The sequence below is a fragment of the Poecilia reticulata genome, linkage group LG7 (genome assembly GCF_000633615.1).
Source record: "Poecilia reticulata strain Guanapo linkage group LG7, Guppy_female_1.0+MT, whole genome shotgun sequence".
NCBI lineage: Eukaryota > Metazoa > Chordata > Actinopteri > Cyprinodontiformes > Poeciliidae > Poecilia > Poecilia reticulata.
The window spans coordinates 12,465,176-12,478,045 of record NC_024337.1 but is presented as its reverse complement, the minus strand read 5'-3'; the positions used below and the strand labels follow the sequence as shown (position 1 = coordinate 12,478,045).

Sequence of the window (12,870 nt, the reverse complement as noted above, 5' to 3'; positions counted from 1 at the left end):
ATATTTTACAGTTTTTCGTTTGTCAACAAGAAGAAACATCAACCAAGATCTGAGCAATAAAGATTTGACTCTAAGACCGTCACAAGCTTGCACCATGCATTTGACCAGATTACCACTGATTGCCTGCAGAATCTATGCAGACTTGTGTTTTCTTTTCCCATTATTTTTATGTGACAGCTACAAAACATTTTGGGGAAACAACAAATGTTTTTCTAAATCTGTCCTAAGTTTTTACACCAAATGGTTTTTAAAGATGAAAAAAAAAAAATGAAATTTGATATCTGGTCAGTTTGACATTTTTAAATAACTTTTTATGTATTCAGACATTTTAACAAAATGCAAGCTCAAATAAATCTTCAGAAACCAGGAAAAATGTTTGGAGTCTCTTTATTTTTCTCAAGTATACAGGCTATGAACATATATATTTTTTTATTTTTTTTTACAGCATGAAGTAGATGTTTAAATTCGAGTGTCATTTTTGTGAGATCTGACCTGGTCTTCATTCCTTTTTACTGAACCACATTTGGCACCTTTTGAAGAAATGTCAGAAAAATGAAGGAACAAACCCCAACGTCTTGTGTGAGGTCGGTGTTTGCGCATTATGATACGCATGGAACAGAATCTCAGTCTGTGATAATGGACTTCCAGGGCTCAGTGTAACTCATCAGCAGTGCAGCGTGTGTGTGTGTGTGTTAGCCTTCAACAGCGTCTTGTTCTGGTGGCGTGCTGCAGCCGCTTCAGACGTTGGTCTCCTTACGTAAACGCTTCATTCGCTGCATGTTGCTCTCCATGGCGGTGGGGTCGGTGATCTCCGTGGCGCAGTTGGCAGGAAACCAGCCTCTCTCTCCGTCCCGCATCCTCTCCCCGTAGCGCCACTCTAGGAAAATCGAGACGTTTGTGTTCATTTCAAAGACCATGAGCGGAAGGCGACAAAGACCCAGCCCAGCTCCGACGGCCTCACCTTCCTCCTTTTGGAGAACGATGACGACCTCCGCCTGCCGCAGGCCGAGTTCGTCCGGGTCTTTAGGCATGTAGGTTTTGGTGACTTCATACTGCGGCATACCTGAAACGCATTCCCCGTTTAACAGGAACGTCAGCCATTGTGAGGTAAATGGCTCACCTTGATTGATGGTAAATCAATTTAGCCGGTGCATCTAATGTAAAAAGTGAAGCTTGTGTATTTTATAGATTCTTTCAGCAAATGGTGATAAACCACATAAATCCTGAAAGTGTAATTTAGATAATGGCTAAATAAGAACGAATTCAGTTTCCCATGCAAATTATTAACACAAAAAAAGGATTTTAAATACAGCATTGTCAAACTAATGAAACATGTCCATATGGTATATGCACTTAATACATTGTCACAGCTTCTTATGAATGAATTACTGCATTAATGCAGCACATCAGAGGGAATCGGCTCCGTTTAATAGTAGCTTTCAGTTGGTTGAGGCTTGTTTCTTCTGGACACCATGTAGGGTTTAAGTTAGTCCAGTTTTTTTTTTTAGGTCATTGCCAAACATTTATGCATTTTTTTTTCTTCATGATAGTCTAATGGAATAGTAAGTTTTTTTTTTTAAGTTAGGAAGAATGTTTCAAAGATGAAATGGTGTCAGAGTAACAGCCATAAAACATTAGCATTGAAATGACATAATAAAAACAGCCTGTTAAAATGAATACATTTTAATAAAAGGACCAACAACAAAACCACTGTGAGCAGACATAACGCTGGAGCGGAGAGCTTGAGAGAAGTGGAAGTGAATAACAATCATTTTGCAACTTATTTTTTCTTTTTTTCCATGAGGCAAAGCATATTACCCATCTGTTTAGGATTTAAGGGCTTCATAATCTGCATAACAGACTAATCATCTGCTGAAACTTCACACGGATTCCTTATGAAGTATATTTATGTATTAAAATTCCCGTCTGTAATCAAAGCACATGGCCTTACCATCTGTGCAAGTGAAGACCCCTTCCTGCTTCTGCTCCTTCAGAGCGGTGATCCATCGTGCCCGGTCCACCCTTGGCAAAAGAGAGCGCAGGAATAACAATGAAGTCTGTTTCTCGTAAAAGGGCCACAGATGTTAGACCATCTCGAACTGCAGCTACTATTTTGTCAACAGAGGGCGCCAAAGACAAAATATGTGGCTTCTAAGAAATACAAGTGGACATGTATAAGGGACTGTTCAGCTGGCATTATCAGTGTTATTCACTCTGTATATCTGTGGATAATCATTTAAGGATCAAAAGAAGATGGCCTTCACTTCAGAAGGCCCTCCACCAAAGTTTGGTCATCAGCAGGAGTTGAAGAAATCGTAAGGGCTGCAGTACCTGGAGTCAGCCACCAGGGAGATCTGCTCTAATTTCCCCTCGCTGTTCTTGCTCATCCGCAGTTTAAAGGAAAGGTAGTTGGAGTTGCCTTTGCTGGGCGACGTCCGTACATCTGCGTCCTCCCCAAACTCGACCTGGACGTTGTCCAGAGTGGCGTAGTCCAACACCACGAAGCTCTCCTCGCTGCAAAACAGCATCGTTAGCCAGAAAACGGCGTGGCACAAGCAACAGTTTCTTGACTCCTAAAAAAAAAAACCTTGACTCGTACATTTTTTCCCCTCCTGAACACAGAGGTCACAGAGCTGACTTAAAGACGTTTTAATGACTGCAGTGTTGTGGGCAATTTCTTTGTCTGAGCTCACATTGTTTTCTCCCTCCCTAATTCAAAACAGACAGCTGAAGTCAGTCAAGCTGACAAGCTGAATGCAGGAATAAAGAATCTGAGGTATGCACGCACTCCTTTCCCTGTCCCTTTGCTCTCCTCTTTCCCGATGTTCCCTGGAAGCAGCTGGAACTGTTCAACTCGCCACGGGGGACCAAGGCAACCAAAACATCCACGAAAGACTATCAGCTGTGAAATGTAACGTTTAGTTCCTCCATATGTTGCACCTTTTTGTAGCTTGGTGTGATAAGAGTCAATTTCTCATACAAAAAAAAAAAAAAAAGTACCAAAATGAATTTTTCATAAATCCAAACTTTGTGGGACACAGAGCTTACTGCTTTGGTCCTGCTACAAACTCAACTTCCACATACTTTCTCTTGATTTTACCAACATAATTAAGCTAAAATATTAAAAAGGAAAAAGAAGAAGTTTCTGAAATTATAATGCACAGTTTTATGCATCCCTTGCAGGTTTTTGATGCACCAACTCTGCACATTTAAACAGACACTTTTGCCCATTTGTCTTTTCCAAAAAGCTCAAGCTCAATCAGAAAGGATGGACAGCATCCGTCTTCTTGTAAATTTGCAGTTGGATTTCACTGGACTTTAACTAGGCCATTCTAACATACTTGTGTTGATCTAAAATACTCAAGTGAAGCTCTGGCTCTATGTCCATGTAGCTCAGTCTATTTTGCGCCCTGCCTGTTGGCCAAAATGTCCAATTTTGGTCTCACCAAAGCATCTTATACATCTTGTACTTAGTTTGTGACAAGTGGGCAGAGTTGTGCAGCACATCGCTAACAGTAACCTATCCTATCAACAATAGATGTGTTTATGCTGAGACCAGATTACACTTGGGTCAACTTTATAAACTACTTAGATGAATTGGTTCCACATTATTTCAATTAGGGGACATCAAATTCATGTCGTACTTCTGTGATTTTATTAAATTTTTTATGCAAAAGACATTTTAAAATGATGGATCCGTTCACATATTCTGCTACTTTTTGTCAGACGAAGTAGAGTAACGCATAAGATTTTAATGTAAATTTGGGCTTTGCGTTTTCTCGGCCGCTGGAAAAAAGCTTTTTACACACTGTGACACAACTTCCAAATGAATCCTAACAATATTACGAGTGTTGGTTTGAAGAAGCTCCATGCTTGTAAAAAAGCGCCACTCACGACTTCTTTTTGGTGACGATCAGCACGTCGTTGAAGAGGAACAGGTAGTAGCTCCTGTTGGTGAAAGCCCTCCATATGCTGAGCTCCTCGCTGGAGACGGCCAGCTCGCCGCGCTTCTTCAACCACCGCGACGCCGACACCAGAGGAAACGGCTGTGGGGACAAGATGACGATGGACACGTTTATCCCAAATCGAACTCGTTTCTGCTCACAAAACGGTGACGGCCGAACGTCCGACCTTTATTTTCCCAAAATCCATCTGTTTTTGGATGGTGTACATCTGCTCCGTCCTCTCCATCCGCCTGGCTCCGTCGTTGCATTCCGTGACCAACTGTTCACATGACAATTGTAGTAAAAACAGTGATCAGAATCCTGTCAGAGCAGATAAACCTGTGGTTCTTTGGATTAGTCCAGCATGCCAACCTTGCTCATAGCCTTCAGCGACCAAACGGCAGCAAAGTACTCCGCAGTCTGGTCCTGAGTTTTCTGACAGATTGTCTGAGGATGAAAAAGCACACAAACAGAAGAAAATAAATAAAATGCTTCATAGTCGAATAATTACATATGTTGCAGTGGAATACAAAAAAATCTAGATGTCTTTTCCCAAAATTTGGATGGTACTAGAAAATAAATGACAGAAATAATCGCCCCAAAAATGATATCTAAGGTAACATAAATACAAAAAACAGTTTTCAAATAATAATTACATTTATTATGGGGGAAATGTGATCCAAACCAACCTGACCTTGGCTAAAACATAACATGGATGTTAAATTATAATAATAAATAAATAATAATAAAAATAAATCTTGGCATTTTTCATCCTGAGGTGAGTGAGTTTTCATCAGTGCAGACAGAGTGTATGCTCAAGTTTTGTTCATTGAATGATTCAAGAATTGTCAACAGAAATGCACAACCAAGTGTGCCCAAATCTTTTAATGTATGTATGTATAGTTGATCATTTCTTCACACACACACAAAAAAATACATTTTATGGTTTTTATAAATAATTTAACATCCATGTTATGTTTTTAACTTTTTTTTGTTATTCTTTGAGCACAGTAATTCTTGGTTTAGAGTATTGTATTGTACGACAAAAGTAAAGATCGAACTGACATCAAGCAGAAGTGGCAGTCTGGTCACACGCTGCATGGGCAGGATCAGAAACGACAACATGGGAAGGCCTCCACATTCACTATTTCTCTCTATTTCTTTCAGGGTGTCTTTGAACGCAGAGTTATTATTCCTGTGAAACACAAGAATAAAAACGAAAATGAAGTTCAGCTCATATTCACGTGCCGCTGCACGAAGTCATTGGCTCATTCTAGATTGTTCCGCCACTCACAGCAGCTTCTGCAGCGTCCTCTGCTGAAAGGTCTCGTTGGAGCAGTAGACGATGTAAGGTTCGAAGTGGTGTGCCGCGTGGTTCTGAACAATGTCGCTGATGTCCCGGATTACCATCTGCTCATTGTGACGTTTTTCGAGATCCTTAAAGAAGCTAAAGATCGTAAAAGAGGCAGGTTAATGCAGAGGCAAAAATGAAGTTTTGTTTTTCTACAGACAAAATCAGCAGAGCAGAAGACACAGCAGGTTCATTCCTAATGGTTTGGTCACTTCCAGATGTAAATTTTAGGGTCTACATGAGTTATTAGGAGATCTGTGGTTTGGGTGTTGAGGAAAATGATGTCTTTGCAAAAGTCAAGTTTAGGAGGATATGGTCATCTTCCATGTGGAGGAGACAGAAAACATGTGGGAGAAGGTGCTCAGATCAGACAAAAATGTAACTTTTTGGTCGAAGTGCAAAATGTAACTGACACCGCCGATCACCCTGAACGCACCATCCCGGATCTGAACTTATGAGAAGAAGGATGAATCCAATCCTGGGACTAAAACTGCTGGAGGACGAGAACGTCTTGATAGAGCTGAAGCTACCATGGATCAAAACATAATCATGTTAAATTCAGAATCAAAGATAAGCCTGAAAATGATGTAGAAACATTTTAAAATATTGAAACCATGAACCATGTTCCTTTCTTTCCACAACTAAACACTACTTTTTTTTAAATCAAATAAATTCCAAATAAAATACACTAATGTTTACAATTGCATATAAAATGCGAAAAGAGTTCAAGATGTGTTATAAACTTTACAAACCTCAACAGGCATTGTGTAACTCGAGGTTTAATATTACAAACATTGGGATAAAGAAATAGCTAGCAACTGAATCCCGCGACAAATACTGTTGCTACGTGTAGAATGACATTTGTCGCAACAGTTTTTGACAGGTGTTGCGATACATCAATAAGGACTAAAAGATTTACAGAATCACAAATCTGTTAAAGGCTTCATAGGGAAAGAAAGAACTCTCAGTCTTATCCCGTCTAACAAAAACGTGTAAAATGACACCAAGACAAAACCAGCCCCACCCGAGGACCCAGCTACTTGACAGTTTCCCCACACAGAGACTGGAAGTCTCCTCGATTTATCCCTGTAGATGCTTCTAAGGTATTCTGTTTTGCTTTACCCTTTAAGGCTTAAATGGGAGAAAATGTATTTCTTTTCCTCATTCGCAACAGTGGCCTGAATTTCCACTCTCATTCAAATTGAAGTACGAAACAACAAACAAAGCATGCCGGTGTAAACATTATCATTTCAATACCACTCAGAGTGGCAGAACTAGTTTGGCCAGCGTGTCTGAACACGTTAATGGGGCCTTTCAGGATACTAAAGACACGCTGAGGGCAAACACTTTTCCTGAAACTTCAAATCAACCGTTTTTCTTTTCTTTCTTTTTTTTAATCTTGGAACAATATCCTCTGCTGAGAACATAACAATGACTCAGTGAATGGTGCATGAGGTCTATTGTTTATCGCTTTCTCATCTGCTTCAGGTATCCGAACGCTGACGAACATTTAGATCTGACGGCTACTTCAACTTATTTGCAAACATTCTGCACCGCAACATAATTGCTCCCTTACAGATTCCTCAGATTTTTTTTTTCCTCGTTGCCAAATTAAAAATATTTCAGTGAATCAATTTATCAGTTTTCAAAGCAGCAAGAGCATATTTGCTCCCTTACAGATTCCTCATATTTGTTTTTTTTCCCTCGTTGCTGAATTAAAAATGTTTCAATGAATCAATTTATCAGTTTTCAAAGCAGCAAGAGGCATCCAAACCAACCAAGGCCTGCTGTATGTAGTAATATAATCGCCTCTCTCAATTAAATCATAAATTAGTTATGATAATCTACATGTTTTAGTTAAATTTCATCAGCCACACCCAGACATCTAATAAGAAGTAGGCTTTAGAGTCTTAAAAAAAAGGCAAAAGTAGAACTTTCTGGAGGGTGTGCTTATTGTTACATCTGGCATAAAACTAATACAAACTGCTTTGCCGCTTCAGGTACCAGACGGCTGTGGGCGTAACTGGTACAAAGTCTGCTGCCTAGCAGAGAATCCGTAAGGAGGGTCTGCCGCCATCAGTTCATGAATCCAAGGTCAAGCACTCTTGGGTTATACTGCTGGAAAAATAATCCCAAACATGCCAGGAGAATCCCCTTCTGAATGCCTCAGAAAGAAAGGAAGGTTTTGGATTTACAGAGTCAAACTCTGCTCTGAAAATCCCACTGCAATGCCGTGGCATGACATTAAACCAGCTGATGCTCAAAAGCCTTTCAGTGTGACTGAATGAAACGGTTCTACTGAGTGGAATGGGCCAACATTTCTCCAGTGTAAAAGTCTCTTTAACAGCCAATACAAAAGCTCATTGGCTTGATTAGGTTTCAGTTTGAAATGTTTCTCTCATACGGTGAGGTAGGTTTATATTCTCTAAATATAGTCAATTGTATTTTCTAAACTGTATTTTGAAACTGCTGTGTTTTTATTTGTCAGATCTTAAAATCTCTTAAATGATCTGAAATATTTAAGTGTGAAGAAACTATGAAAAAAAGAAAACGGTACATCTTTAACAGCACTTATGCAGTACAGTAATCGATATGAAGACCAACCCACCGTTGGCTGGTCGTGTGGATGACGGATATGTTGGAGAAGAGGTGGTGGTGCTCCGTCGTCGTCATCGTTTTCTTCAACGCTGCGCTGCTCTTGAAGTGACGTACCAGGATGCCAAGGCTGTGCAGGTATGAGTGCTCTGAGGTGATAATTTCAAAAATGGCCTGTAAAACAAACCACACACACACACACACACACACACGCACACACACACACACACACACACACACACACACATCAAGTGGTTGTGAAACCAAAATTATATTGCGGTGAATCTTTCATTTCAACTTTTTTTTTGTTTGTTTCTCTGTGATTGCCATTTTTCTCAGCTTCCTGTTTCAATGCCTAAAGAAAAGGCAACATTATATCCTGCGTTTGGATGTTTTACGTCGTGACGAAACGGTGCTTAGCTGCTAGATAGCTGCAGGGCAGAGACTGTTTGAAGGCAAGTCACATGCTCATAACACACCTTGGTCAACATTTCTACTTCTAAAGGTCAGGTGGCTTCATAGAGGACCAAAGGGCATAAAGACGACATTAATTTGTTCTGTCTCAAATGACATTCAAACCTCACAGGAACGCTCCTAAACTTTTGGAAGTTGAAATACCTGCATGCTTTTTGAGCACATTTTTAAAAATACCCAAAAAAACAAAACAGGAAGCGTGAGACGACTGAAGGTCCCAAACAGCAAACCAAGCACCTGTTCAGAGGGCTGTAAAAGCACCATTACACAGGTAGGGTGTGGCTTTATTCAGCAAGAGCACAGCACACAATATGGACCTTGGTATTATTGACATCTTGGACGAATGGAGGGGACACATTACCACAAGAAAAAAAAAAATCTTCCCACACAAAGTGTTGCGTTGCAATTGACAGTTTCAGCTTTTACTTTAGTGAGGAATGTTGTGTTTTGAGTTTTGACTCTGACATTTCCTGAACGGCAGCTACCAGTTTCTGTTTCTTTGCGCTTCTTGGGCACCATGAGAATGAGTTTGAACTTGCTGTCAGCAGACACTCTGCAGATGTAGGATAACAGATCTAATCGGTTATTTTTGGCTTTGACATCAATCTGACATGCAGCAAATATCGCTCTAGAGTCGGACGATTTTTCGCACAAGAGCAGCTTTTACAAATCTGTGCATTTTTAAAAGAAACAACAAACAAATATTACTGTGACAACTGTACTCAGGCCCATCTGGACTCCAGATGGGGCTGAGTAGATGTTTCTCACAGTTTAAAAATTTCAGTTTTTAAACTCAAAGATGGAACCTTTAAATGATTTTCACAAAAAATTATGTGTATTATCCTACGACTAGAAATAATTCCAAACAGCTTGCAGCCAGCTGAACACCAGTGCTCAGCAACAGATAGTCAAAGATGCTTTCCTCTCTATTGGCTCCATATTTTTGTAAAAAAAAACCCCCAAAAAACGTGCTCATTTCGACACGTTCTTTAAACACCTCAGATTTTTACGTTTCTAAAAAACAATATGTTATCATAAAATGATTTGATGCTGGTAACTGGCCCATGCATCTCCGTAAAAATATGAAGCAAGTTAACGTGGCAATTTGTTTCACTCATGTTATTTAATTTTACATATGAACGTTGGAAGAAAAAAAAAAAAAGTCAAAAACTTTTAAATGAGACGACTGAAGGTCCCAAAATTAGAGACAATGACGTGCCCCTTTTAGAGCCTCGTGCACAAGGAAATATAAAACACCTAAATTCATCCACTGTGTACAGCAGGACAGATGGGAAATATTTAGGCATAATCTCACCTCTTGCCTCTTTCTCTCCTGAGGTGTGATTGTTGACAGAATACCAGATTCCTGCACCTTTAAAAGACATAAACAGAAATCAGAGCTGAATCCCCAGCCTGTTTGTCTGGATATCTCAAATACAAGTGTTTTTAATATGAGTCAAAATATAATTTTTTTTTAACAGGCTTTCACATAAAAAAAAAAACAGACCTGTCTTGCATTTCTGCAAAAGTATGAAACACTGATAGAGCAGCGTGTAATTAAGTTAAGCTCTTATCAGAGTTCTTAGACTCGACTTGATTTCCTCTGCAAATCTGAAGGTTCACCTGAGGCAACTGGCTCCAGGTGAGGTGAGCTTGTTTATAGCTCTTCATCACGATGCTGTGGTCCTCCGCTGGAGGCTCCACCACCACAAAGTCCTCCAGCAGCTCGTCCTGCTGGGTGGAGTCCAGGCCGCGTTCTCTGATCTCCTGGTACAGGCATGGCGTCGCTGTGGGGGGAACGGCCATCAACAGAAAACCATGAAGTCTCAAGGAGAGACTTTCTTTCAAGGACTTCAAAAGCACTGCCACGAGTGTCAAAAAATGAGTCGCAGGATTGCTAAACTACAACAATGGAGCTTAATGTTTCTACTTACACCATGTCCAGTTTAATAAAATTCAGTTTTGAAGGCTCTTTAGAGATACATCTAGGTTAGTTTGGAGCAGCTGACTCAATAAGTATATAAGAAAATGAAAAACCTTTTAAAAACTCCTAAAATCAGCAAAGAAGAATCTGAAGGGAAAGGTCAAGTATCCACTGTTCAGGACTAAACAAGTGTTTATTATGCCGAGAACGGTTTTCCAGTTCTGTCCCTCTCTGCTGCCTCAAGCTCTTTTCAGAGACGTGACATGGGAGCCACTCAACCCAAATTCAGACTGCCATGAGCGATTATCTGTTCGAGGAAGTCTGCAATGAGCAATGGAGTTTTACAAAGGAGAAAAAAAAAAAAAGTCAAATTTCAGTTATTTCCCAATCTATTTGTATTCCGGTAACCCGATTTAGAAAAAGCAGACGAGAGTGACACATGAAGGGACATACCATCTTTGAATGATCCACGCTGGTTCCTCTTTCTGCCCAGGGATCGCTAGAGAGAACACAGCAGCACAGACTTTATTTCAGTCGTGAATTATGGGTTTTAGTCACACACTTGAATAGAGAACTATTCAACATGCAACATGGTTTCCACATGTTATGTAAACTTTCTATACTTACTTAGATTTTAATTTATTTTAAAGTAGAATTACAAAAGTTCACCATGAGTTTAAGGAACATGTCCTTGTGACAATGGGGAGAATCGTCTGAAAACTTCTTGCTGTACTTAATCTAGATATGGAATTACAGACTTTTCTAGATCGCGCACTAACTGGATCTCTGGTCCAGTGAGAAGTGAAAAAAATCCTCATCATCAGAAGCACTATTGTGACTGAAGAGTAGAGAGAAACTAAATTGACGAATTGGATCAAATCACAATAAAATTTCACATTAGTTTTTAGTTCCTTTAAGCAAATATATATAAATATCAAGACTGCTGGAAGATCAGTACCTCCAACTCCCTTTTGCTAGGGTAAAAATAAGCTGACAGTGTAAATAAAACGTTTCTCTAGTGGGTTAAGTTGTGGCTAGAATTTAAGTTTTAACAAGAACTTCTTAGTGGCAAAAATAAGTAAAAAAAAAAAAAAAAAGCATTTTCTTTTTCATTAACATCATTTTGGTTGACCGTCTCTACCTTGTGTTTACTGCTGAGAGAAGGACCAGGACTGCTTTCTCGGTTCTCATTGACGGATTTCAGAGTGGGTTTAGGCGCTGTCCCGGATGTCATGGCATCAATGTCCAGGCTGGTGACCGCCGCCCGATACGACTTGTTCCTGCGGTTCCTCCTGAACCCGTCTCCATCGCTGTCATAGTCGTCCCTGGAAACATCTGGCCCCTGGGCTGAGTGACGGCTGCGGTTCTCGCTGTTTGAGTTCTCCAGTCCCACCGGGAAGGTCACCACGGTGGTGTGGTGCCGATTCTTGGGTCGGCTTGACACTGCTAAGCTCTTGGGAATCAGCTGATGGGTACCTAGCTTCTTTGCTGCAGGGCTCTCTGTGCTCAAAATCACCTTTTGGGTCTCAGGCTTCTGTGCTGCTGGAGTCTCTGTGCTCAGAATGACCTGCTCCGGTACCACCAGCTTGTCCACCTCGTCTTCCTGTGGGGTGGCTGTTTCAGACTGGAGTGTCGGGGGGCTTTTGGGTTGGTAGCCTTCATCTCCTGGCTCGTATATATGAAGTTCTGTGGAGAACAGGGTCTCTATTTGAGGGGACTTGTTGTCCGTGCACTTGTCTGACTCACTGTGGGACATGGTGTCCTCCTGCGGGTCTCCTCAGTTCTTCAGCACCTACAGCATTAGGGGGAATCTAAATAAGAAAAGCAAAACAAAATGTAAAATATTAAACCTGGATTGCCACTGGAATAATGTATGGACCAACAGCTGTATTAATAATCTTCAACCTTCTGACATCTTCAAATATGACCACATTTTCAGTGGAAATATGTTAGGAAGTCATATGAAGGGACTTGACCAATGACTCATGTCTCACTTCCACTCATAAAAAAAACACAACCCACACACATACAAAACTTCTCCTTCCACTGTCTTAAAGTTACAAGAAAATAAACTCACACTGTTTCTAATAAATGTTTCCAACTTGCTCAGCCAGGAACTGATTCATGAACCTATTATTAAGTAGACAACCCACCTCTTAACATGTTGTGACAGCCACGCTTAACCATACAGCTGGAAATTAGATCTGAGCGCAGTGTTCATACCGCACTAACCCTTAAAGTAAATAAACTAAAAGCTTCATGCGAAATTCCTGTTAACATGCAGTACTTACTTTACAAATTCAATGTCGAGACACAGACGGATTAGTTTGTGGCAGGGGAAAAAAAATGTCCGCCTTACATTCCCATGGTTAATATATGCGGATTGACACGCAGTTGAAAACAGAGCGTCTTTACCTGCGAGAGGTGCACCTTAAACTCCAGCTGTAATCCGGTTGAGTGTATGTCATGCGGCGATGCTGCTGGCGGAGTAGCGGTCAGATTGAGCAGATATGCGGCTGTATTCCTCCGCCGCGCTGCTCCTTCGCTCCTCTGCCTTCTTCTGCTTACGTCACTCCAGGTGA

At 40.6% G+C, this 12,870-nt stretch overlaps 2 protein-coding genes across 7 annotated transcripts in view; one reads left to right on the top strand and one right to left on the bottom strand.

The window, feature by feature from the left end:
- The window catches only part of ybx1 (Y box binding protein 1), a 4,911-nt gene extending 4,538 nt beyond the window's left edge, over positions 1-373 (top strand). For all 4 annotated transcript variants that reach the window (XM_008413496.2, XM_008413497.2, XM_008413498.2 and 1 more), the window contains exon 8: positions 12-373. The gene's annotated coding sequence lies outside the window, so the exon portion shown is untranslated. The remainder of the gene's footprint in view (positions 1-11) is intronic.
- On the bottom strand, positions 164-12,870 carry arhgef16 (Rho guanine nucleotide exchange factor (GEF) 16). Of its 3 annotated transcripts, none has more exons than XM_008413493.2 (15): positions 12,704-12,870; positions 11,430-12,099; positions 10,742-10,787; positions 9,988-10,151; positions 9,680-9,736; positions 7,904-8,064; positions 5,239-5,391; positions 5,010-5,139; positions 4,317-4,391; positions 4,132-4,224; positions 3,895-4,046; positions 2,332-2,514; positions 1,952-2,022; positions 962-1,063; positions 164-877 (listed from the first exon to the last, which is right to left on the bottom strand). In XM_008413493.2, exons 2-15 carry the CDS (start codon positions 12,042-12,044, stop codon positions 738-740), a joined length of 2,142 nt encoding a protein of 713 aa, XP_008411715.1. In that variant the 5' UTR covers positions 12,045-12,099; positions 12,704-12,870; the 3' UTR covers positions 164-737. The 3 variants fall into 3 exon arrangements, with proteins under 3 accessions (XP_008411715.1, XP_008411714.1, XP_008411717.1); XM_008413492.2 differs by lacking the exon at positions 12,704-12,870 and adding an exon at positions 12,580-12,697; XM_008413495.2 differs by lacking the exon at positions 12,704-12,870 and adding an exon at positions 12,442-12,527.

Excerpts from the sequence above, each read along its gene's own strand:
- arhgef16 (XM_008413493.2), bottom strand. The coding sequence starts at position 12,044 with ATGTCCCACAGTGAGTCAGACAAGTGCACGGACAACAAGTCCCCTCAA. Across the intron at positions 10,788-11,429 it reads CTCTCAGCAGTAAACACAAG|CGATCCCTGGGCAGAAAGAG; the intron begins GTAGAGACGGTC and ends TGTTCTCTCTAG. Across the intron at positions 2,515-3,894 it reads ATCGTCACCAAAAAGAAGTC|CGAGGAGAGCTTCGTGGTGT; the intron begins GTGAGTGGCGCT and ends GCTGTTTTGCAG.